This window comes from Scyliorhinus torazame, chromosome 14 (assembly GCF_047496885.1).
Source record: "Scyliorhinus torazame isolate Kashiwa2021f chromosome 14, sScyTor2.1, whole genome shotgun sequence".
NCBI classification, from domain to species: domain Eukaryota; kingdom Metazoa; phylum Chordata; class Chondrichthyes; order Carcharhiniformes; family Scyliorhinidae; genus Scyliorhinus; species Scyliorhinus torazame.
In genome coordinates, this window is record NC_092720.1 from 188,930,780 (window position 1) to 188,957,349 (window position 26,570).

The window sequence follows — 26,570 nt, forward strand, 5'->3', positions numbered from 1 at the left end:
CTTCCAGATCTACCCAATGTGGGGCATGATCTGAAATGGCTATAGCCGAATACTCCGTTCCTGCCACCTTCGGGATCAGCGCCCTTCCCAGGACAAAGAAGTCTATCCGAGAGTACACTTTGTGGACATGGGAGAAGAAGGAAAACTCTTTACTCCTTGGCCTAGTAAATCTCCAGGGATCCACTCCTCCCATCTGCTCCATAAAGCCCTTAAGCACCTTGGCCGCTGCCGGCCTCCTCCCGGTCCTAGATCTGGACCGGTCCAGCCCTGGGTCCAGCACCGTGTTGAAGTCCCCCCCCATTACCAACTTTCCCACCTCCAGGTCCGGGATGCGCCCCAACATACGCTTCATAAAGTTCACGTCATCCCAGTTCGGGGCATATACATTCACCAGCACCACCGCCTCACCTTGCAATCTGCCACTCACCATCACGTATCTACCCCCACTGTCCGCCACTATGGTCTTCGCCTCAAACAATACCCGTTTCCCCACCAGTATTGCCACCCCTCTATTTTTCGCATCCAAGCCCGAGTGGAATATCTGTCCCACCCATCCTTTTCTTAATCTGACCTGATCCGCCAGTTTCAGGTGAGCCTCCTGAAGCATGACCACGTCTGCCTTTAGCTTCTTTAGGTGCGCAAGTACCCTTGCCCTCTTAATCGGCCCGTTCAACCGTGATCAACCGGGTTGGGGGGCTCTTTACCCCCCCCCCCCTCCCCCCCCCCCCCCCCCCCCCCCCCCCCTCGTCGACTAGCCATCCCCTTTTTTAGACCAGCACCTCACCCGGTTCCCACGCTCCCGCTTATCCCCCCGACGGCGCCCTCCCATCCCTCCCATCCCATCCCGTAACAGCTCCCCCTTCCCCTTAGCAGCAGCAACCCAGTTAAACCCCCCCCCCCCATCCCTCTCTAGCTTAGTTGCTCCCCCCATATTGCTTCCGGAAGTCTGCAAACTCTGGCTGACCTCGGCTTCCCCCGTTTATCCTTAGCCTCCCATTATGTGAGGCCCCCTCCTTCCTGTGCCCCCTTTTCCCGCCACAATTTCCATAGCGCGGGAATAAAGCTCGCGCTTCCCTCTTGGCCCCGCCCCTGATGGTGCAGCTCCCTCTCTCCTTCCCCCTACCCTTCCCCACCGGCGCCCACATTTCTTCATGTTCCCCCCCCCCCTTCGAGGGGAAAGAACATTTTCCCCCATCTGATTCACAGTCCCTTACCACCACCTCACTACTTCATTTCAAACACTCTTTGTCCAATCTAGTCCAACTTCTCCTCTTCAATAAATGTCCACGCCTCTTCTGCCGTCTCGAAGTAGTGGTGTTTACCCTGGTGTGTAACCCACAGTCTTGCTGGTTGCGACATTCCGAACTTCACTTTCCTCTTGTGGAGCACCGCCTTGGCCCGATTGAAACTCGCCCTCCTTCTCGCCACCTCCGCACTCCAATCCTGATACACGCGGATCACCGCGTTCTCCCACCTGCTGCTCCGTGTCTTTTTCGCCCATCTCAGGACCATCTCCCTGTCCTTGTAGCGGTGGAACCTCACCACTATTGCTCGAGGTATTTCTCCTGCCTTTGGTCTTCTCACGAGGACTCTATACGCTCCCTCCACTTTCAGGGGGCCCGTCGGGGCCTCAGCTCCCATTAAGGTATGGAGCATCGTGCTTACATACGCCCCAACGTCGGCTCCCTCTGCCCCTTCGGGAAGACCCAAGATTCTTAAGTTCTTCCTCCTCGAGCTATTTTCCAGGGCTTCCAGTCTCCCCATACACCTCTTATGTAGTGCCTCGTGCGTCTCCGTCTTCACCACCAAGCCCTGTATCTCGTCCTCATTTTCGGCAGCTTTTGCCTTCACTCCACAGAGCTCCATCGCTTGGGTCTTCTGCGCCTCCTTTAACCCCTCAATCGCCTGGAGCATCAGCGCCAGCACCTCCTTCTTGAGCTCCTCCACACATCGCCGGAGGAACTCCTGCTGTTCCAGGCCCCATACCAACTGGCCTCCCTCCGCCGCCATCTTGCTTCTCACTTCTCTTCTTTGCCGCTGCTCCAGAGGATCCTCGGCAATCTGGCCACTATTATCTCTTCTGTCCATTCACATCCGTGGAGACTCCCTTCTATGTCGCCTCACAGTGGGTTTAGCCTTCGAAAATTGCCGTTGGGGCTCCCGATAAGAGCCCAAAAGTCCATTAAAACGGGAGGTGCCGAAACGTGCGACTTAGCTGGTCATCGCCGCACCCGGAAGTCCAAAATCCCCCTTTAACGTCTTGTCTCTTTCACCGATGCTGGCTTTTTGTTCTCCTTCCTGGTCCTTGGTAACTGCTGCTCCTCGCTCTCCCTAATAGAATATTATAGTTTATTGTGAGGGGAATTCAGTACAAAAGCAGGGATGTTGTGCTCCAGTTGTACCGATGTGAGACCACATCTGGTGTATCGTGCCCAGTATTGGTCTCCTTATTTAAGGAAATGCATTGGAAGCAGTTCAGAGAAGGTTTATTAGACTTAATAGCTGGAATGGGCTGGTTGTCTTACGAGGAAAGAGTGGAGAGGTTAGGATTGTATCCACGAGAATTCAGACGAGCGAGAGGTGACTTGATCCAAACCTTTAAGATCCTGGGGGGCATTGACCGGGTGGATGCGGAGAGGATGTTTCCTCTTGTCGGAGAGTCTAGAACTAGTGGTCACTGTTTAAAATTGAGGGGGTCACTCGTTTAAGACAGAGCTGAGGAGACTTTCGTGCTGGAGGGCCGTGAGCCTTTGGAACTATTCCTCAAAAGACCCTGGAAGCAGAATCGCTGAAGATTTGAGGTAGAGCTGGCTGAATTCTTGATCATCGAGGGGGTGAAAGGTTATCGGGTGAAAGGCAGGAATGTGGGATTGAGGTTACAATCAGAAAAACCATGATCTTATTAAATGGTGGAGCAGGCTCGAGGGACTGCGTGACCTACTTTTGCTCCTAGTTCATATATCCCTTCTCCCTTCGTTTTTCTTTAATGTGAGTCCCACTGTCCCTTTGGTGGATCCTGCTCTGTCCCATTGATTCAGTTTCCCTTTTGTTTTGGGCCAGGGCTCAGATACTCAGTGTATTATGAAGTTCACCTGACCTATAACTTTTACGTTGAATTTGGCTCAGACGAGCACAAGAGCCTTGACTTCAGGTGTGATTCAGCGGACTTCCTAGGCGCTTTTATCAAAACAAGTTTATTATAAGAATGTAATCAACATATATAAAACACAGCAAGAATTTGTTGTTCATTACAAACATGAAGAAAACAGAACAGCTACAGTAATCTGTGTATATAACACTTAATGAATCTCCCTCAGTAGCTGTTCCAATTCAATAACAAAATCCAATAAACCAAAACCCCTTTCAAGGGCATGGCCCAGCACTTGAATGGGACTGGTCCTTTCCCTGAGATCCAGCCTCCAACCAGCAGATTCAAAACTCCTTCCGGAAAGCAACTCTATCTTTAACGTTACCAAGGCAGGTTGCCACACCCATTGTGCTTTCAGTTCCCTGGAACAGCTTTAAAATGAAAACCGAAAACAGGGAAACACTGCTTCCCTGCTACAGTCCAAACCAACAAACTGTAAAAGGAACCAAAACACTAATCCCCCTCTCACCTGACAGCCATAGCCCAGCTCCACCCACACATGACATCCCTCAAGCTATGTGGTCAGACCAAACCTTTCTTAAAGAGACACTCACATGACACTTTGCAGATGTTTCTCCAGTTCCTTTTTTTTAAATTAAATATTTTATTGAAAATTTTTGGTCAACCAACACAGTACATTGTGCATCCTTTACACAATATTATAACAACACAAATAACAATGACCTATTTTATAAACAAAAAAAAAATAAAAAAATGAATAAATAATAAATAACAAAAATAAAAACTAGCCCTAATTGGCAACTGCCTTGTCACAAGTAACACTCTCCAAAAATATAATTTAACAGTCCAATATATAATTATCTGTAGCAACGACCTATACATACTATACAGTATATATTAACAACCCTGAGAGTCCTTCTGGTTCCTCCCCCCCCCCCCCCCCCCCCCAGATCCTGGGCTGCTGCTGCTTCCTTCTTTTTCCCATTCCGTCTATCTTTCTGCGAGGTATTCGACGAACGGTTGCCACCGCCTGGTGAACCCTTGAGCCGACCCCCTTAGGACGAACTTAATCCGCTCTAGCTTTATAAACCCCGCCATGTCATTTATCCAGGTCTCCACCCCCGGGGGCTTGGCTTCTTTCCACATTAGCAATATCCTGCGCCGGGCTACTAGGGACGCAAAGGCCAAAACATCGGCCTCTCTCGCCTCCTGCACTCCCGGCTCTTGTGCAACCTCAAATATAGCCAACCCCCAGCTTGGTTCGACCCGGACTCCAACTACTTTTGAAAGCACCTTTGTCACCCCCATCCAAAACCCCTGTAGTGATGGGCATGACCAAAACATATGGGTATGATTCGCTGGGCTTCTCGAGCACCTCGCACACCTATCCTCCACCCCAAAAAATTTACTGAGCCGTGCTCCAGTCATATGTGCCCTGTGTAATACCTTAAACTGAATCAGGCTTAGCCTGGCACACGAGGACGACTAGTTTACCCTGCTTAGGGCATCTGCCCACAGCCCCTCCTCGATCTCCTCCCCCAGCTCTTCTTCCCATTTCCCTTTTAGTTCATCTACCATAGTCTCCCCTTCGTCCCTCATTTCCCTATATATATCTGACACCTTACCATCCCCCACCCATGTCTTTGAGATCACTCTGTCCTGCACCTCTTGTGTCGGGAGCTGCGGGAATTCCCTCACCTGTTGCCTCGCAAAAGCCCTCAGTTGCATATACCTGAATGCATTCCCTTGGGGCAACCCATATTTCTCTGTCAGCGCTCCCAGACTCGCGAACTTCCCATCCACAAACAGATCTTTCAGTTGCGTTATTCCTGCTCTTTGCCACATTCCATATCCCCCATCCATTCCCCCCGGGGCAAACCTATGGTTGTTTCTTATCGGGGACCCCCCCAAGGCTCCAGTCTTTCCCCTATGCCGTCTCCACTGTCCCCAAATCTTCAGTGTAGCCACCACCACCGGGCTTGTGGTGTAGTTCCTCGGTGAGAACGGCAATGGGGCTGTCACCATAGCCTGTAGGCTAGTCCCTCTACAGGACGCCCTCTCTAATCTCTTCCACGCCGCTCCCTCCTCCTCTCCCATCCACTTACTCACCATTGAAATATTAGCGGCCCAATAATACTCACTTAGGCTTGGTAGTGCCAGCCCCCCCCCTATCCCTGCTACGCTGTAAGAATCCCTTCCTCACTCTCGGGGTCTTCCCGGCCCACACAAAACCCATGATGCTCTTTTCAATCCTTTTAAAAAAAGCCTTCGTAATCACCACCGGGAGGCACTGAAACACAAAGAGGAATCTCGGGAGGACCACCATCTTAACCGCCTGCACCCTCCCTGCCATTGACAGGGATACCATATCCCATCTCTTGAAATCCTCCACCATCTGTTCCACCAACCGCGTTAAATTTAACCTATGCAATGTGCCCCAATTCTTAGCTATCTGGATCCCCAGGTAACGAAAGTCCCTTGTTACCTTCCTCAACGGTAGGTCCTCTATTTCTCTACTCTGCTCATCCCTCACTCCCCCTATTTCCCTCGCTGCTCCCCTTTTCCTCAATTGGTGTGCCAGCAACCTGCTCGCCTTCTCCCCATATTCGTACTGTACACCCTGTGCCTTCCTCCATTGTGCCTCTGCAGTGCCTGTAGTCAGCAAGTCAAATTCTACATGTAGCCTTTGCCTTTCCCTGTACAGTCCCTCCTCCGGTGCTTCCGCATATTGTCTGTCCACCCTCAAAAGTTCTTGCAGCAACCGCTCCCGTTCCTTACTCTCCTGCTTCCCTTTATGTGCCCTTATTGATATCAGCTCCCCTCTAACCACCGCCTTCAACGCCTCCCAGACCACTCCCACCTGGACCTCCCCATTATCATTGAGTTCCAAGTACTTTTCTTTTTTTTTTTTTTTAAATAATATTTTATTGAAAATTTTTGGTCAACCAACACAGTACATTGTGCATCCTTTACACAACATTATAACAATACAGATAATAATGACCTTTTTTATTTAAACAAGAACAAAAGAAAACAACAACAAATAAATAAATATTAAATAACAAAAATAAAAACTAGCCCTAATTGGCAACTGCCTTGTCTCAGGCCACCCCCCCCCCCCCCCCCCCCCCCCCCCCCCCACCCCCCACCCCCCACCCCCCAAGTTCTGGGCTGCTGCTGCTGCCTTCTTTGTTCTCCCCTATCTATCTTTCCGCAAGATATTCGACGAACGGTTGCCACCGCCTTGTAAACCCTTGAGCCGACCCCCTTAGGACGAACTTAATCCGCTCTAACTTTATGAACCCCGCCATATCATTTATCCAGGTCTCCACCCCCGGGGGCTTGGCTTCTTTCCACATTAGCAATATTCTGCGCCGGGCTACTAGGGACGCAAAGGCCAGAACATCGGCCTCTTTCGCCTCCTGCACTCCCGGCTCTTGTGCAACCCCAAATATAGCCAACCCCCAGCTTGGTTCGACCCGGACTCCTACTACTTTCGAAAGCACCTTTGTCACCCCCATCCAAAACCCCTGTAGTGCCGGGCATGACCAAAACATATGGGTATGATTCGCTGGGCTTCTCGAGCACCTCGCACACCTATCCTCCACCCCAAAAAATTTACTGAGCCGTGTTCCAGTCATATGTGCCCTGTGTAATACCTTAAACTGAATCAGGCTTAGCCTGGCGCACGAGGACGACGAGTTTACCCTGTTTAGGGCATCTGCCCACATCCCCTCCTCAATCTCCTCCCCTAGCTCCTCTTCCCATTTCCCTTTTAGTTCGTCCATCATAGTCTCCCCTTCGTCTCTCAATTCCCTATATATATCCGACACCTTACCGTCCCCCACCCATTTCTTTGAGATGACTCTGTCCTGCACCTCTTGTGTCGGGAGCTGCGGGAATTCCCTCACCTGCTGCCTCGCAAAAGCCCTCAATTGCATGTACCTGAATGCATTCCCTTGGGGCAACCCATATTTCTCGGTCAGCGCTCCCAGACTCGCAAACTTCCCATCCACAAATAGATCTTTCAATTGCGTTATACCTGCTCTTTGCCACATTCCATATCCCCCATCCATTCCCCCCGGGGCAAACCTATGGTTGTTTCTTATCGGGGACCCCCCCAGTGCTCCGGTCTTTCCCCTATGTCGTCTCCACTGTCCCCAAATCTTCAGTGTAGCTACCACCACCGGACTCGTGGTATAGTTCCTTGGTGAGAACGGCAATGGGGCTGTCACCATAGCCTGCAGGCTGGTCCCCCTACAGGACGCCCTCTCTAATCTCTTCCACGCCGCTCCTTCCTCCTCTCCCATCCACTTACTCACCATTGAAATATTAGCGGCCCAATAATACTCACTTAGGCTCGGTAGTGCCAGCCCCCCCCTATCCCTACTACGCTGTAAGAATCCCTTCCTCACTCTCGGAGTCTTCCCGGCCCAAACAAAACCCATAATACTCTTTTCTATCCTTTTGAAAAAAGCCTTCGTGATCACCACCGGGAGACACTGAAACACAAAAAGGAATCTCGGGAGGACCACCATCTTAACTGCCTGCACCCTCCCTGCCATTGACAATGCTACCATGTCCCATCTCTTGAAATCTTCCTCCATCTGTTCCACCAACCGCGTCAAATTTAGCCTGTGCAATGTGCCCCAATTCTTAGCTATCTGGATCCCCAGGTAACGAAAGTCTCTTGTTACCTTCCTCAACGGTAGGTCTTCTATTTCTCTACTCTGCTCCCCTGGATGCACCACAAACAGCTCACTCTTTCCCATGTTCAATTTATACCCTGAAAAATCCCCAAACTCCCCAAGTATCCGCATTATTTCTGGCATCCCCTCCGCTGGATCCGCCACATATAGTAGCAGATCATCCGCATATAAAGATACCCGGTGTTCTTCTCCTCCCCTAAGTATTCCCCTCCATCCCTTGGAACCTCTCAGCGCTATCGCCAGGGGCTCAATCGCCAGTGCAAACAGTAATGGGGACAGAGGACATCCCTGCCTTGTCCCTCTGTGGAGCCGAAAATATGCCGATCCCCGTCCATTCGTGACCACACTCGCCACTGGGGCCCTATACAACAGCTGCACCCATCTAACATACCCCTCTCCGAACCCAAATCTCCTCAACACCTCCCACAGATAATCCCACTCCACTCTATCAAATGCTTTCTCGGCATCCATCGCCACTACTATCTCCGTTTCACCCTCTGGTGGGGCCATCATCATTACGCCTAACAACCTCCGTATGTTCGTGTTCAGCTGTCTCCCCTTCACAAACCCAGTTTGGTCTTCATGAACCACCCCCGGGACACATTCCTCTATTCTCATTGCCATTACCTTGGCCAAGACCTTGGCATCTACATTGAGGAGGGAGATTGGTCTGTAGGACCCGCATTGTAGCGGATCCTTTTCCTTCTTTAAAAGAAGCGATATCGTTGCTTCTGACATAGTCGGGGGCAGTTGTCCCCTTTCCTTTGCCTCGTTGAAGGTCCTCGTCAGTAGCGGGGCGAGCAAGTCCAAATATTTTCTGTAAAATTCAACTGGGAATCCGTCCGGTCCCGGGGCCTTTCCCGTCTGCATGTTCCTAATTCCTTTCACCACTTCTTCTACCGTGATCTGTGCTCCCAATCCCATCCTTTCCTGCTCTTCCACCTTGGGAATTTCCAGCCGATCCAAAAACTCCATCATTCTCTCCCTCCCATCCGGGGGTTGAGCTTCATACAATTTTTTATAAAATGTCTTGAACACTTCATTCACTCTCTCCGCTCCCCGCTCCGTCTCTCCATCTTCGTCTCTCACCCCCCCTATTTCCCTCGCTGCTCCCCTTTTCCTCAATTGGTGTGCCAGCAATCTGCTCGCCTTCTCTCCATATTCATACTGTACACCCTGCGCCTTCCTCCATTGTGCCTCTGCAGTGCCTGTGGTCAGCAAGTCAAATTCCACATGCAGCCTTTGCCTTTCCCTATACAGTCCCTCCTCCGGTGCTTCCGCATACTGTCTGTCCACCCTCAAAAGTTCTTGCAACAACCGCTCCCGTTCCTTACTCTCCTGCTTCCCTTTATGTGTCCTTATTGATATCAGCTCCCCCCTAACCACCGCCTTCAACGCCTCCCAGACCACTCCCACCTGAACCTCCCCATTGTCATTGAGTTCCAAGTACTTTTCAATGCATCCCCTCACCCTTAAGCACACCCCCTCATCCGCCATTAGTCCCATATCCATTCTCCAGGGTGGACGCCCTCTTGTTTCCTCCCCTATCTCCAAGTCTACCCAGTGTGGGGCATGATCCGAAATGGCTATAGCCGTATATTCCGTTCCCCTCACCCTCGGGATCAATGCCCTACCCAACACAAAAAAGTCTATGCGTGAATAGACTTTATGGACATAGGAGAAAAACGAGAACTCCTTACTCCTAGGTCTACTGAATCTCCACGGGTCCACCCCTCCCATCTGCTCCATAAAATCCTTAAGCACCTTGGCTGCTGCCGGCCTCCTACCAGTCCTGGACTTCGACCTATCCAGCCTTGGTTCCAACACCGTGTTAAAGTCTCCCCCCATTATCAGCTTTCCGGTCTCTAGGTCTGGGATGCGTCCTAGCATTCGCCTCATAAAATTGGCATCGTCCCAATTCGGGGCATACACGTTTACCAACACCACCATCTCTCCCTGTAATTTGCCACTCACCATCACGTATCTGCCCCCGTTATCCGCCACTATAGTCTTTGCCTCGAACATTACCCGCTTCCCCACTAATATAGCCACCCCCCTGTTTTTCGCATCCAGCCCCGAATGGAACACCTGCCCTACCCATCCTTTGCGCAACCTAACCTGATCTATCAGTTTCAGGTGCGTTTCCTGTAACATGACCACATCTGCTTTAAGTTTCTTAAGGTGTGCGAGTACTCGTGCCCTCTTTATCGGCCCGTTAAGCCCCCTCACGTTCCACGTGATCAGCCGAGTTGGGGGGCTTCCCCCCCCCCCCCCCTTGCCGGTTAGCCATCATCTTTTTCCAGCTTCTCGCCCAGTTCCCACGCGTCTGTATTTCTCCCAGACGGTGCCCCCCCGCCCATCCTTTCCCGCACCCACTCCCCCCTTTCCCCAGCAGCAGCAACCCAGTAATTCCCCCCTCCCCCCCCCCCCCCCCCCCCGCTAGCGTAATTACTCCCCCCATGTTGCTCCCAGAAGTCAGCAAACTCTGGCTGACCTCGGCTTCCCCCCGTGATCACGGCTCGCCCCGTGCGGTGCCCCCTCCTTCCTGCTTCTCTATTCCCGCCATAATTATCATAGCGCGGGAACCAAGCCCGCGCCTCTCCCTCGGCCCCGCCTCCCATGGCCAACGCCCCATCTCCTCTCCCTCCCCACCTCCCCCCATCACCACCTGTGGGAGAAAGAAAAGTTACCATACCGCAGGATTAATCATACAATACAATCCCTCTTCGCCCCCCCCCCCCCCCACTCGTCCCACCACTTTGTCCAAACGTTCATTTTCGTAGTCCAATCATTCCAATTTTTCTTCTACAATAAAAGTCCACGCTTCATCCGCCGTCTCAAAGTAGTGGTGCCTCCCTTGATATGTGACCCACAGTCTTGCCGGTTGCAGCATTCCAAACTTTATCTTTTTTTTGTGAAGTACCGCTTTGGCCCGATTAAAGCTCGCCCTCCTTCTCGCCACCTCCGCACTCCAATCTTGATAGACGCGGATCACCGCGTTCTCCCATTTACTACACCGAGTTTTCTTCGCCCATCTAAGGACCATTTCTCTATCCTTAAAACGGAGAAATCTCACCACTATGGCTCTGGGAGCTTCTCCTGCTCTCGGTCCTCGCACCATAACTCGGTATGCTCCCTCCACCTCCAACGGACCCGTCGGGGCCTCCACTCCCATTAACGAGTGCAGCATCGTGCTCACATATGCCCCGACGTCCGCCCCCTCCACACCTTCAGGAAGGCCAAGAATCCTCAAGTTGTTCCTCCTTGCGTTATTTTCCAGTGCCTCCAACCTCTCCACAGATCGTTTCTGGTGTGCCTCCTGTATCTCCGACTTCACCACCAGGCCCTGTATATCGTTTTCATTCTCAGCTGCTTTCGCCTTCACGACCCGAAGCTCCTGCTCCTGGGTCTTTTGTTCCTCTTTCAGCCCTTCAATCGCCTGTAATATCGGGGCCAACAACTCTTTCTTCATTTCCTTTTTTATCTCCTCCACGCAGCGTTTCAAAAACTCTTGTTGTTCAGGGCCCCATATGAAACTGCCACCTTCCGACGCCATCTTGGTTTCTGCTTGCCTTCCTTGCCGTTGTTCCAAAGGATCCGCTGCAATCCGGCCACTTTCCTCTCCTTTTTCCATCCGTGTCCAGGGGGAACACCCTTCTGGTTTACCGCACGGTGTTTTCAGCCGTTAAAATTGCCGTTGGGGCTCCTATCAAGAGCCCAAAAGTCCGTTTCACAGGGAGCTGCCGAAACGTGCGACTCAGCTGGTCATCGCCGCACCCGGAAGTCCGTTCCAAGTACTTTTCAATGCACCCCCTCACCCTTAGACACACCCCCTCATCTGCCATTAGTCCCATGTCCATTCTCCAGGGTGGGCGCCCTCCTGTTTCCTCCCCTATCTCCAAGTCCACCCAGTGTGGAGCGTGATCCGAAATGGCTATAGCCGTATACTCCGTTCCCCTCACCTTCGGGATCAATGCCCTACCCAGCACAAAAAAGTCTATTCGCGAGTAGACTTTATGGACATAGGAGAAAAACGAGAACTCCTTACACCTAGGTCTGCTAAATCTCCACGGGTCTACACCTCCCATCTGCTCCATAAAATCTTTAAGTAGCTGCTGCCGGCCTCCTTCCAGTCCTGGACTTCGACCTATCCAGCCCTGGTTCCAACACCGTATTAAAATCTCCCCCCATTATCAGCTTTCCCATCTTTAGGTCCGGAATGCGTCCTAGCATCCGCCTCATAAAATTGGCATCATCCCAGTTTGGGGCATATACGTTTACCAAAACCACCGTCTCCCCCTGTAGTTTGCCACTCACCATCACGTATCTGCCCCCGTTATCCGCCACTATAGTCTTTGCCTCGAACATTACCCGCTTCCCCACTAATATAGCCACCCCCCCTGTTTTTCGCATCTAGCCCCGAATGGAACACCTGCCCCACCCATCCTTTGCGTAGCCTAACCTGGTCTATCAGTTTCAGGTGCGTTTCCTGTAACATAACCACATCTGCCTTAAGTTTCTTAAGGTGTGCGAGTACCCGTGCCCTCTTTATCGGCCCGTTCAGCCCTCTCACGTTCCACGTGATCAGCCGAGTTGGGGGGCTTCCTACCGCCCCCCCCTTGTCGATTAGCCATCACCTTTTTCCAGCTCCTCACCCGGTTCCCACGCAGCTGTATCTCCCCCAGGCGGTGCCCCCCCGCCCATCCTCTCCCATACCAGCTCCCCCCTCTCCCCAGCAGCAGCAACCCAGTAATTCCCCCCTCCCCCCCGCTAGATCCCCCGCTAGCGTAATTACTCCCCCCATGTTGCTTCCAGAAGTCAGCAAACTCTGGCTGACCTCGGCTTCCCCCCCGTGACCTCAGCTCGCACCGTGCGACGCCCCCTCCTTCCTGCTTCTCTATTCCCGCCATGATTATCATAGCGCGGGAACCAAGCCCGCGCTTCTCCCTTGGCCCCGCCCCCAATGGCCAACGCCCCATCTCCTCCTCCTCCCCTCCTCCCCCCATCACCACCTGTGGGAGAGAGAAAAGTTACCGCATCGCAGGATTAGTACATAAAACCCCTCTTTGCCCCCACATTCGCCCCACCACTTTGTTCGAACGTTCTTTTTAATAACCCGCTCATTCCAGTTTTTCTTCCACGCTTCATCCGCCGTCTCAAAGTAGTGGTGCCTCTCTAGACCCACAGTCTTGCCGGTTGCAGCATTCCAAATTTTATCTTCTTTTTATGAAGCACCGCCTTGGCCCGATTAAAGCTCGACCTCCTTCTCGCCACCTCCGCACTCCAGTCTTGATAAACGCGGATCACCGCGTTCTCCCATTTACTACTCCGAGTTTTCTTCGCCCATCTAAGGACCATTTCTCTATCCTTAAAACGGAGGAATCTCACCACTATGGCTCTGGGAATTTCTCCTGCTCTCGGTCCTCGTGCCATCACTCAGTATGCTCCCTCCACCTCCAACGGACCTGCCGGGGCCTCCGCTCCCATTAACGAGTGCAGCATCGTGCTCACATATGCCCCGATGTCCGCTCCCTCCACACCTTCAGGAAGACCAAGAATCCTCAGGTTGTTCCTCCTTGCGTTGTTTTCCAGTGCCTCCAACCTTTCCACACATCGTTTCTGATGTGCCTCCTGCGTCTCCGTCTTCACCACCAGGCCCTGTATATTGTCCTCATTCTCGGCTGCCTTTGCCTTCACGACCCGAAGCTCCCGCTCCTGGGTCTTTTGTTCCTCCTTTAGCCCTTCGATCGCCTGTAGTATCGGGGCCAACAGCTCTTTCTTCATTTCCTTTTTGATCTCTTCCACACAGCATTTCAAGAACTCTTGTTGTTCAGGGCCCCATGTTAAACTGCCACCTTCCGACGCCATCTTGGTTTTTGCTTGCCTTCCTTGCCGCTGTTCTAAAGGATCCACTGCAATCTGGCCACTTCCCTCTCCTTTTTCCATCCGTATCCAGGGGGGGATTCCCTTCTGGTTTACCGCACAGTGTTTTTAGCCGTCAAAATTGCCGTTGGGGCTCCTATCAAGAGCCCAAAAGTCCGTTTCACAGGGAGCTGCCGAAATGTGCGACTCAGCTGGTCATCGCCGCACCCGGAAGTCCCTCCAGTTCCTTTTTCAATCGATTGAATCCACTGCCACCATGCTTTCAGGCAGGATGTTCTAGATAGTCACATCTTGCTATAGGGTGAAAGAGAGAGAGACCCATCCCTCCTCTGGGCTTTCTTTCCTACAGCGCCTTAAATCTTGTGACCCCCGCTTACTGGCCCTCCTGCCACTGGAACTGGATTCTCCCTATTCTATCACGACCGCTATCAAAATAAATTGAGGAACGGGAGGAGACCATTCAGCCCTTCGAGCCTGTTCTACCATTCCGCAAGACCTTGACCGACCTGCATGTCAAACCCATCTGCCACCTTGATTCGTTAACCCTTAATACCATCAAAAACTGTAGTCTCGGTAGTGACGTTTTCAGTTGAATCCTTGCCTCAACAGCTGTATGGAGGAAAGAGAGTTCCGGATTACCACAGTCCTTTGTGTGAAGTGCTTCCTGACATCGGCCCTGAGCAGCCAACTGTGTATTTAAGATTAAAGCCCATTTGTTCTGGGCCCCTCGCCGCGGGGGCGTGGGTAAGAGATGTATTGTCTCCTTATAGCTTTTTAGCCTTCAACCCCATTGAACCTCAGTTAGATCAACCCCTTAGTCGTTTATACCCGAGGTGATGCATGACTGGTCTGTGCACGCTGTTCTTGGAATGTAAGCTGCTTAGCTCCGGTATCGTTTTGGTGAATCTGCACTGTACTTGCCCTCTGTCTCTAGTCCAAGTCCTGGTTTGTCTTGTGGGTCAGCACGTTGCCTCCAGAATGCTGTGGTTCCAAAGCTCCGTACAACTGTACCAAAGCTTTCTCTGTTTAAAAAAAAAAAAAAAAAATATTTACTGGATGTAGGGGTCGCTGACTAGCCCCAGCATTTATTGCCCCTTGAGAAGGTGGTGGTGAGCTGCTGTCTTGAACCACAGCAGTCCCTGTAGTGTAGGTACACCCATAGTGCTGTTAGGGAGGGAGTTCCAGGATTTTGACCCAGCGACAGTGAAGGAACGGTGGATATACTTCCAAGTCAGGATGGTGAGTGACTTGGAGGGGAACATCCAGGTGATTTTATTCTCATGGGTCTGCTGCTCTTGTCCCTCCCGATGGTAGCGGTTATGGGTTGGGAAGGTGCTGCCTAAGGAGCCTTGGTGAGTTCCTGCAGTGCATCTTGCATGGTCTAAACGGCTGCTACTGTGTGTGGGTGGTGGTGGGAGTGAATGGTTGTGCTTTGTATTCCAGCCCTGGTCCTTCCCACCTCCTCCCAGTTGTGTAATTGCTTCTCTGCCTCTTGCTATAGTGGACTTGACCAGTTGGAAAGAGAAGATGGAGCGGGACGCGGCAAACACTCAGCACGAAGACCTGACTGACGAGGAGGACGAAGAGGACGCAGTCCTGGTGGAGCATCAGACTGATTCTGCCATGGAAATGTGCGCGCCGGTGGATGAACTGTACAAAGATGGCATCCTCACTGTGGGCTGCGTGGGTGAGCAGGCACGACCAATAAGATTGGCTTTCATCTGGGCAATGCGGTTGGGAGTAGGGGTTTGCTGGGGAACCGCTGAAATCATGCAGCTTGTTCACCAACCTTTAAATGCCCACAACCTCCTTTCCGACTGGTCACGGCTATTGTTGCAGGACTCCTGGATGGCCAGCAGGTGGCAGTGCTGCAGAATATATCGGCTGCAGGTTCAAAAAGCTTTAAAATATTGCCCAACCGTACAAGTTCTGTAAATATCCCCCTTTTCCCCCCTCATTCCTTTTCCCCCCTCATTCCTTTTCCCCCCTCATTCCTTTTCCCCCCTCATTCCTTTTCCCCCTCATTCCTTTTCCCCCCTCATTCCTTTTCCCCCCTCATTCCTTTTCCCCCCTCATTCCTTTTCCCCCCTCATTCCTTTTCCCCCCTCATTCCTTTTCCCCCCTCATTCCTTTTCTCCCCCTCATTCCTTTTCTCCCCCTCATTCCTTTTCTCCCCCTCATTCCTTTTCTCCCCCTCATTCCTTTTCTCCCCCTCATTCCTTTCTCCCCCTCATTCCTTTCTCCCCCTCATTCCTTTCTCCCCCTCATTCCTTTCTCCCCCTCATTCCTTTCTCCCCCTCATTCCTTTCTCCCCCTCATTCCTTTCTCCCCCTCATTCCTTTCTCCCCCTCATTCCTTTCTCCCCCTCCTTCCTTTCTCCCCCTCCTTCCTTTCTCCCCCTCCTTCCTTTCTCCCCCTCCCCTCATTCCTTTCTCCCCCTCCCCTCATTCCTTTCTCCCCCTCCCCTCATTCCTTTCTCCCCCTCCCCTCATTCCTTTCTCCCCCTCCCCTCATTCCTTTCTCCCCCTCCCCTCATTCCTTTCTCCCCCTCCCCTCATTCCTTTCTCCCCCTCCCCTCATTCCTTTCTCCCCCTCCCCTCATTCCTTTCTCCCCCTCCCCTCATTCCTTTCTCCCCCTCCCCTCATTCCTTTCTCCCCCTCCCCTCATTCCTTTCTCCCCCTCCCCTCATTCCTTTCTCCCCCTCCCCTCATTCCTTTCCCTTATCAGGTTTTCTAACAGGAGCTCTGTGATCAAATGTACAAAGTTGTTCAGAATCCGATGCGGACTTCATCTGCCTCTGAGGAAGAAGGGAGCTCAACCTCCTTCCCGTGCCATTAATTTGTGCAGGGCAAATATGGTGCAAAAGCTCTTTTTTTAAAACTTTCTTCACTTCCTCCTCCCAACAGGGTTTCCCAACGTGGGCAAGTCGTCGCTCATTAATGGCCTGGTGGGGAAGAAGGTGGTGAGCGTGTCCCGTACCCCGGGTCACACAAAATATTTCCAGACCTACTTCCTGACTCCCACTGTCAAGCTCTGCGACTGCCCGGGTCTCATCTTCCCGTCACTAGTGGACCGTCAGCAGCAGGTCAGTTTAACGGTGTGCGCTCAGGCGGGCGGGAGCGACTGGTTTCAGGAAGTTGATGGTTAATACTGCGACTGGAGCTTGCACTTGGCATCGCGGGTGGGAGCGACTGGTTTCAGGAAGTTGATGGTTAATACTGCGACTGGAGCTTGCATTTGGCAATACGGGCGGGAGCGACTGGTTTCAGGAAGTTGATGGTTATAACTGCGACTGGAGCTTGCACTTGGCAATACGGGTGGGAGCGACTGGTTTCAGGAAGTTGATGGTTAATACTGCGACTGGAGCTTGCACTTGGCAATACGGGCGGGAGCGACTGGTTTCAGGAAGTTCATGGTTATAACTGCGACTGGAGCTTGCACTTGGCAACGCGGGTGGGAGTGACTGGTTTCAGGAAGTTGATGGTTAATACTGCGACTGGAGCTTGCACTTGGCAATACGGGCGGGAGCGACTGGTTTCAGGAAGTTGATGGTTAATACTGCGACTGGAGCTTGCACTTGGCAATACGGGCGGGAGCGACTGGTTTCAGGAAGTTGATGGTTAATACTGCGACTGGAGCTTGCACTTGGCGATACGGGCGGGAGCGACTGGTTGCAGGAAGTTCATGGTTAATACTGCGACTGGAGCTTGCACTTGGCAACGCGGGTGGGAGCGACTGGTTTCAGGAAGTTGATGGTTAATACTGCGACTGGAGCTTGCACTTGGCAATACGGGCGGGAGCGACTGGTTTCAGGAAGTTGATGGTTATAACTGCGACTGGAGCTTGTACTTGCCTGGGGCATTTTTAAGGTGCTGTCAGCGGTGGGCAACCTGCAGCCCGGTGGCCGAGACATTTTTGTCTTTAACAGTTGCCCACGTGAAGGGGTGTCACATTCCACTGATTTCAGACCGCGTTGTTTTTTTCACCTGCCGGTGTGACTGAAGTGACACGCACTTAAAGCAAGGGCAAGTGAGGTGCACGCTGATCGTGCACGGTTCACACAAAGTGTAAATATTTTTTATTTTTACCATTTGAAGTCAATGACAGTTCTTTTAATGTCTGAATGATTCAGCATTTTCCATCAATTTTTATGAAATAAACGGCGTGCATTAAATGTATTCAGTCTTAGTCACGGCCATAGTTTGTGAAAATGCCTGATTTCAATCTTGCAGCCCGCTCACTGGCCTAGGTTGCCCAACACTGCTTCATAGGAGTGCGGGCTCTTAACCGCCTGCCACTGGTGTGTGATGGAAGGATTTTGCAGGTTTCTGCTGAACCTGCTTGGCTGCGTTGTGAACACATCTTCCTTTTGCCATCAAATCCAGGGGTGGGACTCGAACCTGGAACTTATGGCTCGGAGGTAGCGTACCCGTTGCACCACGAGCGTTTGCCACTCCCTGAGTACGCCACTTTAATGTCGAGCAGGATTTTGTGCTCCATGCTCTAGTATGAGACATGAACCCACAGACTTCTGATTCAAGGGGATGTCTTTGCTTGTAACTCTTGACATGGGTGACTGCAAAATGGGCTGTCATTTAAATGCTCGACTTCTTTTCTTAAATGTGCAGACCATTCACATTCCACTTGGCTGAGCCACTTGCCTCCTTCCTAACGAATGTAGTTTTGCCTCCCCCTCTCTCTAGATTCTTGCTGGAATTTATCCGATAGCACAGATTCAGGAGCCTTACACCTCGGTTGGCTACCTGGCCACGAGGATTCCTGTACCGAAGCTGCTGAAGCTCAGGCACCCCAACATGGAGGAGGACAGGTCTGGGGAGCAGGCCGAGGCCAAGTTCACAGCCTGGGACATCTGCGAAGGTAACTGCATGACCAGAACAATCAGTTGATGGGTTGCTGATTTTTTAAGAAAAATAATCTGCAGGCTGGCATACTTTTTTGTCCATCTGACTAATATTACTAATGGCTGGACCAGGGGTGGGAGTCAATCACCACCTCCTCACACCATCTGTTATTTGTCTCTTTGCAGCCTGGGCAGAGAAGAGGGGCTACAAGACAGCTAAAGCTGCACGGAATGACGTGTACAGAGCGGCGAACAGCATCCTTCGACTCTCAGTAGATGGGCGCCTGTGTCTGTGCATGAGACCCCCAGGCTACACCGTGCAGAAAGGTGAGCACCAGGTCAACCTTGGCTCCCAAGTGTCAGTGTGGGGAGTCAGGCCCGATTTGAGTTTGGAATGAATTCAGCTTGTGAATTCGGCAATGCTCCTTCCCTGTTTTTACCATTTCCACACAACGTTTAAGAGCATGTCTTGTTTGCCTAGTTATGAAGTGAAAAAGTTGTCCTGTCTTTGCTTGTAACTCTTGACATGAGAGATTGAATTGTTATTTTTTAAAAAGGTATTTTATTCCAAAAACATTCGACATAATAACACAGCCTTAACATCCAACAGAGTACCCCGCGTGACAAACAGCTCCACAAACATAACAGCTTCCACCGTATGTCCAAGCCCTCCTCTGGTCCCCTTAAGTGATTTCTCTCTCTTTGACTTTCTCTTAGCTGTGTAGTGTAGTTCAAATTTAACTTCAGGTTTAAGTCATGGCAGGAGAGCTCAGACCCGTGTCATGCTCCTCTTGTGAGATGTGGCAAGTCAGGGACCCTTCTGGTGTCCCTGACTCCTTCATCTGCAAGAAGTGTGTCCAACTGCAGCTCCTGTTAGACCGCTTGACGGCTCTGGAGCTGCGGATGGATTCACTTTGGAGCATCCGCGATGCTGAGGAAGTTGTGGATAGCACATTCAGTGAGTTGGTCACACCGCAGATTAAAATTACTGAGGCAGATAGGGAATGGGTGACCAACAGACAGAGGAAGAGTAGGAAGGCAGTGCCGGGATCCCCTGCGGTCATCTCCCTCCAAAACAGATTTACCGTTTTGGAAACTGTTGGGGGAGATGGCTCACCAGGGGAAGGTGGCAGCAGCCAGGTTCATGGCACCGTGGCTGGCTCTGCTGCACAGAAGGGCGGGAAAAAGAGTGGCAGAGCTATAGTGATAGGGGATTCAATTGTAAGGGGAATAGACAGGCGTTTCTGCGGACGCAAACGAGAATCCAGGTTGGTATGTTGCCTCCCTGGTGCAAGGGTCAAGGATGTCTTGGAGCGGCTGCAGGGCATTCTGGAGGGGGAGGGTGAACAGCCAGCTGTCGTGGTGCATATAGGCATCAACGATATAGGTAAAAAACGGGACGAGGTCCTACAAGCTGAATTTAGGGAGCTAGGAGTTAAACTAAAAAGTAGGACCTCAAAGGTAGTAATCTCAGGATTGCTACCAGTGCCACGTGATAGTCAGAGTAGGAATGACAGGATAGCTAGGATGAATACGTGGCTTGAGAGATGGTGCAAGAGGGAGGGTTTCAAATTCCTGGGACATTGGGACCGGTTCTGGGGGAGGTGGGACCTGTACAAATCGGACGGTCTGCATCTGGGTGGGACCGGAACCAATGTTCTCGGGGGTGTGTTTGCTAGTGCAGTTGGGGAGGGTTTAAACTAATGTGGCAGGGGGATGGGAACCGATGTAGGAAGTCAGTGGGGACGGAAACAAAAGGCAGGAAGGGAGAGTGTGTAAAGCATGACCAGAGAAAGCAGGGCAGAGAGCAAGGAAAGTCTACATTAAACTGCATTTATTTCAATGCAAGGGGCCTGACGGGCAAAGCGGATGAACTCAGGGCATGGATGGGCACATGGGACTGGGATATTATAGCTATGACTGAAACATGGCTAAGGGAGGGGCAGGACTGGCAGCTCAATGTTCCGGGGTACAGATGCTATAGAAAGGATAGAACAGGAGGTAAGAGAGGAGGGGGAGTGGCGTTTTTGATTAGGGAGAACATTACGGCAGTACTTCGAGGGGTTCTATCCGAGGGTTCGCCCACTGAGTCTATATGGGTGGAACTGAAAAATAAGAAGGGAGAGATCACCTTGATAGGACTGTACTACAGGCCCCCAAATAGTCAGCGGGAAATTGAGGAGCAAATATGTAAGGAGATTACAGATAGCTGCAAGAAAAATAGGATGGTAATAGTAGGGGACTTTAACTTTCCCAACATTGACTGGGACAGCCATAGCATTCGGGGCTTGGTGGAGGGAAATTTGTTGTGTATTCAGGAGGAATTTCTCATTCAGTATGTGGATGGACTGACTAAAGAGGGGGCAAAACTTGACCTCGTCTTGGGAAATAAGGAAGGGCAAGTGACAGAAGTGTTAGTGAGGGATCACTTTGGGACAAGTGACCATAACTCCATTAGTTTTAAGATAGGTATGGAGAATGATAGGTCTGGCCCAAGAGTTAAAATTCTTAATTGGGGCAAGGCAAATTTTGATGGTATCAGACAGGAACTTTCAGAGGTAGATTGGGGGAGACTGTTGGCAGGCAAAGGGACGGCTGGTAAATGGGAGGCTTTTAAAAATGTGTTAACCAGGGTGCAGGGTAAGCACATTCCCTTTAGAGTGAAGGGCAAGGCTGGTAGAAGTAGGAAACCCTGGATGACTCGAGATATTGAGACTCTGGTCAAAAAGAAGAAGGAGGCATATGACGTACATAAACAACTGGGATCAAGTGGATCCCTTGAAGAGTATAGAGGTTGTCGAAATAGAGTTAAGAGGGAAATCAGGAGGGCAAAAAGGGGACATGAAATTCCTTTGGCAAATAATGCAAAGGAGAATCCAAAGAGATTCTACAGATACATAAAGGAGAAAAGAGTAACTAGGGACAGAGTAGGGCCTCTTAAGGATCAACAAGGACATCTATGTGCAGAGCCACAAGAGTTGGGTGAGATCCTGAATGAATATTTCTCATCGGTATTCACGGTGGAGAAAGGCATGGATGTTAGGAAACTAAGCGAAATAAATAGTGATGTCTTGAGAAGTGTGCATATTACAGAGGAGGAGGTGCTGGAAGTCTTAAAGCGCATCAAGGTAGATAAATCCTCAGGACCTGATGAAATGTATCCCAGGATGTTGTGGGAGGCTAGGGAGGAAATTGCGGGTCCCCTAACAGAGATATTTGAATCATCGGCAGCCACAGGTGAGGTGCCTGAAGATTGGAGAGTGGCGAATGTTGTGCCCTTGTTTAAGAAGGGCAGCAGGGAAAAGCCTGGGAACTACAGACCGGTGAGCCTAACGTCTGTAGTAGGTCAGTTGCTAGAAGGTATTCTGAGAGACAGGATCTACAAGCATTTAGAGAGGCAAGGACTGATTCAGGGCAGTCAGCATGGCTTTGTGCGTGGAAAATCATGTCTCACAAATTTGATTGAGTTTTTTGAGGGGGTGACCAAGAAGGTAGATGAGGGCAGTGCAGTAGACGTTGTCTACATGGACTTTAGCAAAGCATTTGACAAGGTACCGCATGGTAGGTTGTTGCAGAAGGTTAAAGCTCACGGGATCCAGGGTGAGGTTGCCAATTGGATTCAAAATTGGCTGGACGACAGAAGACAGAGGGTGGTTGTAGAGGGTTGTTTTTCAAACTGGAGGCCTGTGACCAGTGGTGTGCCTCAGGGATCGGTGCTGGGTCCACTGTTATTTGTGATTTATATTAATGATTTGGATGAGAATTTAGGAGGCATGGTTAGTAAGTTTGCAGATGACACCAAGATTGGTGGCACAGTGGATCGTGAAGAAGGTTATCTAGGATTGCAACGGGATCTTGATCAATTAGGCCAGTGGGTCGACGAATGGCAGATGGAGTTTAATTTAGATAAATGTGAGGTGATGCATTTTGGCAGATCGAATCAGGCCAGGACCTACTCAGTTAATGGTATGGCGTTGGGGAGAGTTATAGAACAAAGAGATCTAGGAGTACAGGTTCATAGCTCCTTGAAGGTGGAGTCGCAGGTGGACAGGGTGGTGAAGAAGGCATTCGGCATGCTTGGTTTCATTGGTCAGAACATTGAATACAGGAGTTGGGACACCTTGTTGAAGTTGTACAAGACATTGGTACGGCCACACTTGGAATACTGTGTGCAGTTCTGGTCACCCTATTATAGAAAGGATATTATTAAACTAGAAAGAGTGCAGAAAAGATTTACTAGGATGTTGCCGGGACTTGATGGTTTGAGTTATAAGGAGAGGCTGGATAGACTGGGACTTTTTTCCCTGGAGCGTAGGAGGCTTAGGGGTGATCTTATAGAGGTCTATAAAATAATGAGGGGCATAGATAAGGTAGATAGTCAACATCTTTTCCCAAAGGTAAGGGAGTCTAAAACTAGAGGGCATAGGTTTAAGGTGAGAGGGGAGAGATTCAGAAGGGCCCAGAGGGGCAATTTCTTCACTCAGAGGGTAGTGAGTGTCTGGAATGGGCTGCCAGAGGTAGTAGTAGAGGCGGGTACAATTGTGTCTTTTAAAAAGCATTTAGAGAATTACATGGGTAAGATGGGTATAGAGGGTTTATGGGCCAAGTGCGGGCAACTGGGACTAGCTTAATGGTAAAAACTGGGCGGCATGGACTGGTTGGGCCGAAGGGCCTGTTTCCATGCTGTAAACTTCTATGATTCTAAGGCAAATTTGAGGCCAGCGTCCAATTCAAAAGTATCTGTAGCCGGGCAATCATAGAGACAAAGGCCACGATGCGCCCCCCTTCCCATCCAGCACCTCCAACATCCCAAAGATCGCCACCACAGGGTCTGGCTTCATCTCAACCCTTATAATCCTCGATGGGTTCCTGAACACCACCTCCCAAAAGTTCTCCAACTCCTCACACCCCCCAGAACATATGGGTCTGGGTCGCTGGCTCTCTTCCAAACCTTTCGTACCCCTCTGCTACCTCTGGAAAAAACCCACTCCTCCGGACCCACTCATCCGGGTCAGAGTCATGTGGACCCTCTGTACCACCTTACGTTGTATAAGACTCATTTTGCACAGGAGGAGGTTGAGTTCACTCGGCACATTACCTCGCACCAAAGTCCCCATTCTATCTTCCTCCCACTTCTGCTTGATCCTTTTCGGGCTTTGCTGTCCCAACCACCCATGTATGACCCAAATCCTACCAGCCCCCTCCCTCACCGGGAGCAACATTTTCTCCAAAAACGAATCTGAGGGAACAAATGTGGCTCCATGTGCGCAAAGTCTCATACCTGCCAATATCTAAACTCTCTCCCCCTTGGGAGCTCTAACCTCTCCCGCAACCTCTCTAACCCAGCAAACGTCCCCTCCACAAACATGTCCCTGACACACACTAACCCCCTTCTCCCTCCAACTCCTCTACATCCCATCGATAGCCCCTGGCGTAAACCTATGATTCCCACACCGTGGAGCCATCACCGACGTGCCCAAGTTTAAAGTTAGGCCTCAGCTGGTTCTAGATTCTTATGGATGACTCCACCGCTGGATTACTCATGTACTTCCTTGGGGCGAGTGGCAGCAGTGCTGTCACCCGAGCCCTCAGGCTCGTCCCATTGTAAGACTCCTCCTCCTAACCCAATTTGTCCCCTCTCCCCAGGCCACCACTGTCTCACTGGACTGGCCACGCTAAATTGCCCCTTTATTGAAAAAAAAAATGAATTGGGAACTCTAATTTAAAAAAAAAAAAAATTCCACTGATGCATTGTGGCCCATCCATGCGTTACCTGGATCCCCAGGTACCGGAATCACTCCCTTGCCACCTTAAATGGCAGAGAGCCCCCCCCCCCCACACACACACACACACACACACACAGCTTCACTGGAAACACTTGACTTTTCCCAACATTACATTTATAGCCCGAGGACCCGGGTTCGATCCTGGCCCAGGGTAACTGTCCGTCTGGAGTTTGCACATTCTCCCCATGTCTGACTGAGTCTCACCCCGACAACCCAAAAAGATGTGCAGGTTAGATGGATTGGCAATGCTAAATTGCCCCTTAATTGGTAAAAACAATTGGGTACTCAAATTATCTAAAAAAAAAAAAAAAAAATGTTTTTAAATGTAATCGCCCGAAAAGGCCCCAAACCTCTCCAGTAAGCCCATTATTCTGCCTATGCCGATGACCTATTGTTGTTTGTTGATGGACCGTTAGACGGGTCCGTCACGAACAACAGGTCATCGGCATACAAGAACATCTGGTGCCCCTGCCCCCCCTCTCAATCCATCTCCCAACCCAAGACTAGGCCTGAAGTGCCAACACTAATAACAGTGGGGACAATGGACACCCCTGCCTCGATCCCCTGTGGAACCTAAAATACCCCGAGTTCAAAAACCTCCATGTTACCTTGAGAGCTGCTTCCCCTTCACAAACAAGTGTTTGATCCTCCGAGCCCACCTCTGGACACACCCCTCCAAACTTCTCGTCAATACCTTTGCCAGGACTTGTCACATCTGCATTCGGAAGCAAGATGGGCCTTTAGGACCCACACTCCAGTGGATCTTTCCCCCTTTTTTGGGATTAGCGAAATCGACGCCCCTCTCAGTGTAGCCGACAACTTCCCCATCTCCATCGTGAACTGCTTATAACATTCCGCTGGGAAGTCATCCGGCCCCGGTGCCTTACTCGACTGCATCATGCCAATGCACGCCATCACCTCCGTTTAGGCCGAGCACCTCCTCCAGCCTGAATCTACACTCGTAGCTGACAATTGGTTCGACACTGGGCATCTGAAAGGGAAGAGTGGAAAGTGGGGTGGTGAAGGAGGAAACTAAGCAAATGAAGTAACTTCAGATGTCTGTGTGTCTCCCTCTCTTCCCCCCTCCCGCTTCTGGCCCTTGCCTTCTTAGTGGACTGGCAGCAACACGCTGCGACGCTGGAGATTGCAGCCCTTCAGGAGGCGCACAGGCAACAGAGCAAGCAGAGCTCCGAAGACGAGGACGAGATCTCCAGCTCCGACCAGGAGGACGACGAGAAAGACCATGACGCAGACGAGGAAGAGGAGGAGGAGGAGGAAGAGGGTGGCGAGGGCGGGGATGTGAGTAAAGGGCACAAGGGAGCTTTCCTCAGCAAGAACAAGTTTGCTCTTCTCCAAAATGATGAGTGTTAAACTCATGTTGCACCGGACCATGTGGTGCTGGGACCCGGGGAGGGGGGGTGAGGGTGAACTTTTGTGAACTTTAAAAGAAGAAACGATGCATGTGCATCTTCCTGCAGCAGCGTTTGACCTTGCTGTGTATTACTTCATTCCGGAGTGCATTGGGGAGACCCATTCCAAACCTTACTGTTAATGTATTGTTCGATTTCAATAAAGCTTTATTTACCTTAGCAATTGGAGCTTGCTCTTCATCTTGTGTTTACTGGGCTCTGCACAGGAAGGGCTAAATGCGAGAGAGTTGCTGTCTCTGCAATCAGGTTACACTTTAGGAAGGATTTGGGGAGGAGGCAGAACTGATCCGGATGGTTCCTGGGATAAGGGATTCCATTTATGTGAAGCGACAGGAAAGACCTGGGTTCTTTTTAAAAATAAATTTAGAGTGCTCCGTTTTTTTTTCCAATGAAGGGGCAATTTAGTATGGCCAAACCACCTACTCTGCACATCTTTGTGTTCTGGGGGTGAGCCTCACGCAGACACAGGGAGAATGTGCAAACTCCACATGAACAGTGACCCAGAGCCCGGATCGAACGTGGGACCTTGGCGTCATGAAACAGCAGTGCTAACCACTCTGCCACCTAGCCGCCACTCTGGGTTTCCTCCTGATGGCCTGTGTCCTTTGCGTGAAAATACATGACTGCAGAGGTAGGGCATGCATTGGTTGTAACCTTTCCAAGTTTCCTGGATAGTACAGGGGTCCCACCGGTTGGGAAACCACAAATGTGACACCTGTGTTCAAGAAAGGAGGGAAACCTAAGAGGAAACTATAGTCCAGTCAGCCTAACACATGTAATTGGGGAAGATT

General features: G+C 50.9%; 1 protein-coding gene across 2 annotated transcripts in view; it reads left to right on the forward strand.

Annotated features, from left to right (window-relative positions):
• The window catches only part of gnl1 (guanine nucleotide binding protein-like 1), an 83,603-nt gene extending 57,665 nt beyond the window's left edge, over nt 1-25,938 (forward strand). For both annotated transcript variants that reach the window (XM_072475340.1, XM_072475339.1), the window contains exons 8-12: nt 15,203-15,388; nt 16,609-16,787; nt 18,406-18,580; nt 18,750-18,890; nt 25,461-25,938. In XM_072475340.1, coding sequence (XP_072331441.1) covers nt 15,203-15,388; nt 16,609-16,787; nt 18,406-18,580; nt 18,750-18,890; nt 25,461-25,720 — 941 coding nt within the window. In that variant the 3' untranslated portion in view covers nt 25,721-25,938. The remainder of the gene's footprint in view (nt 1-15,202; nt 15,389-16,608; nt 16,788-18,405; nt 18,581-18,749; nt 18,891-25,460) is intronic.
• Nucleotides 25,939-26,570: the final 632 nt, after the last annotated feature.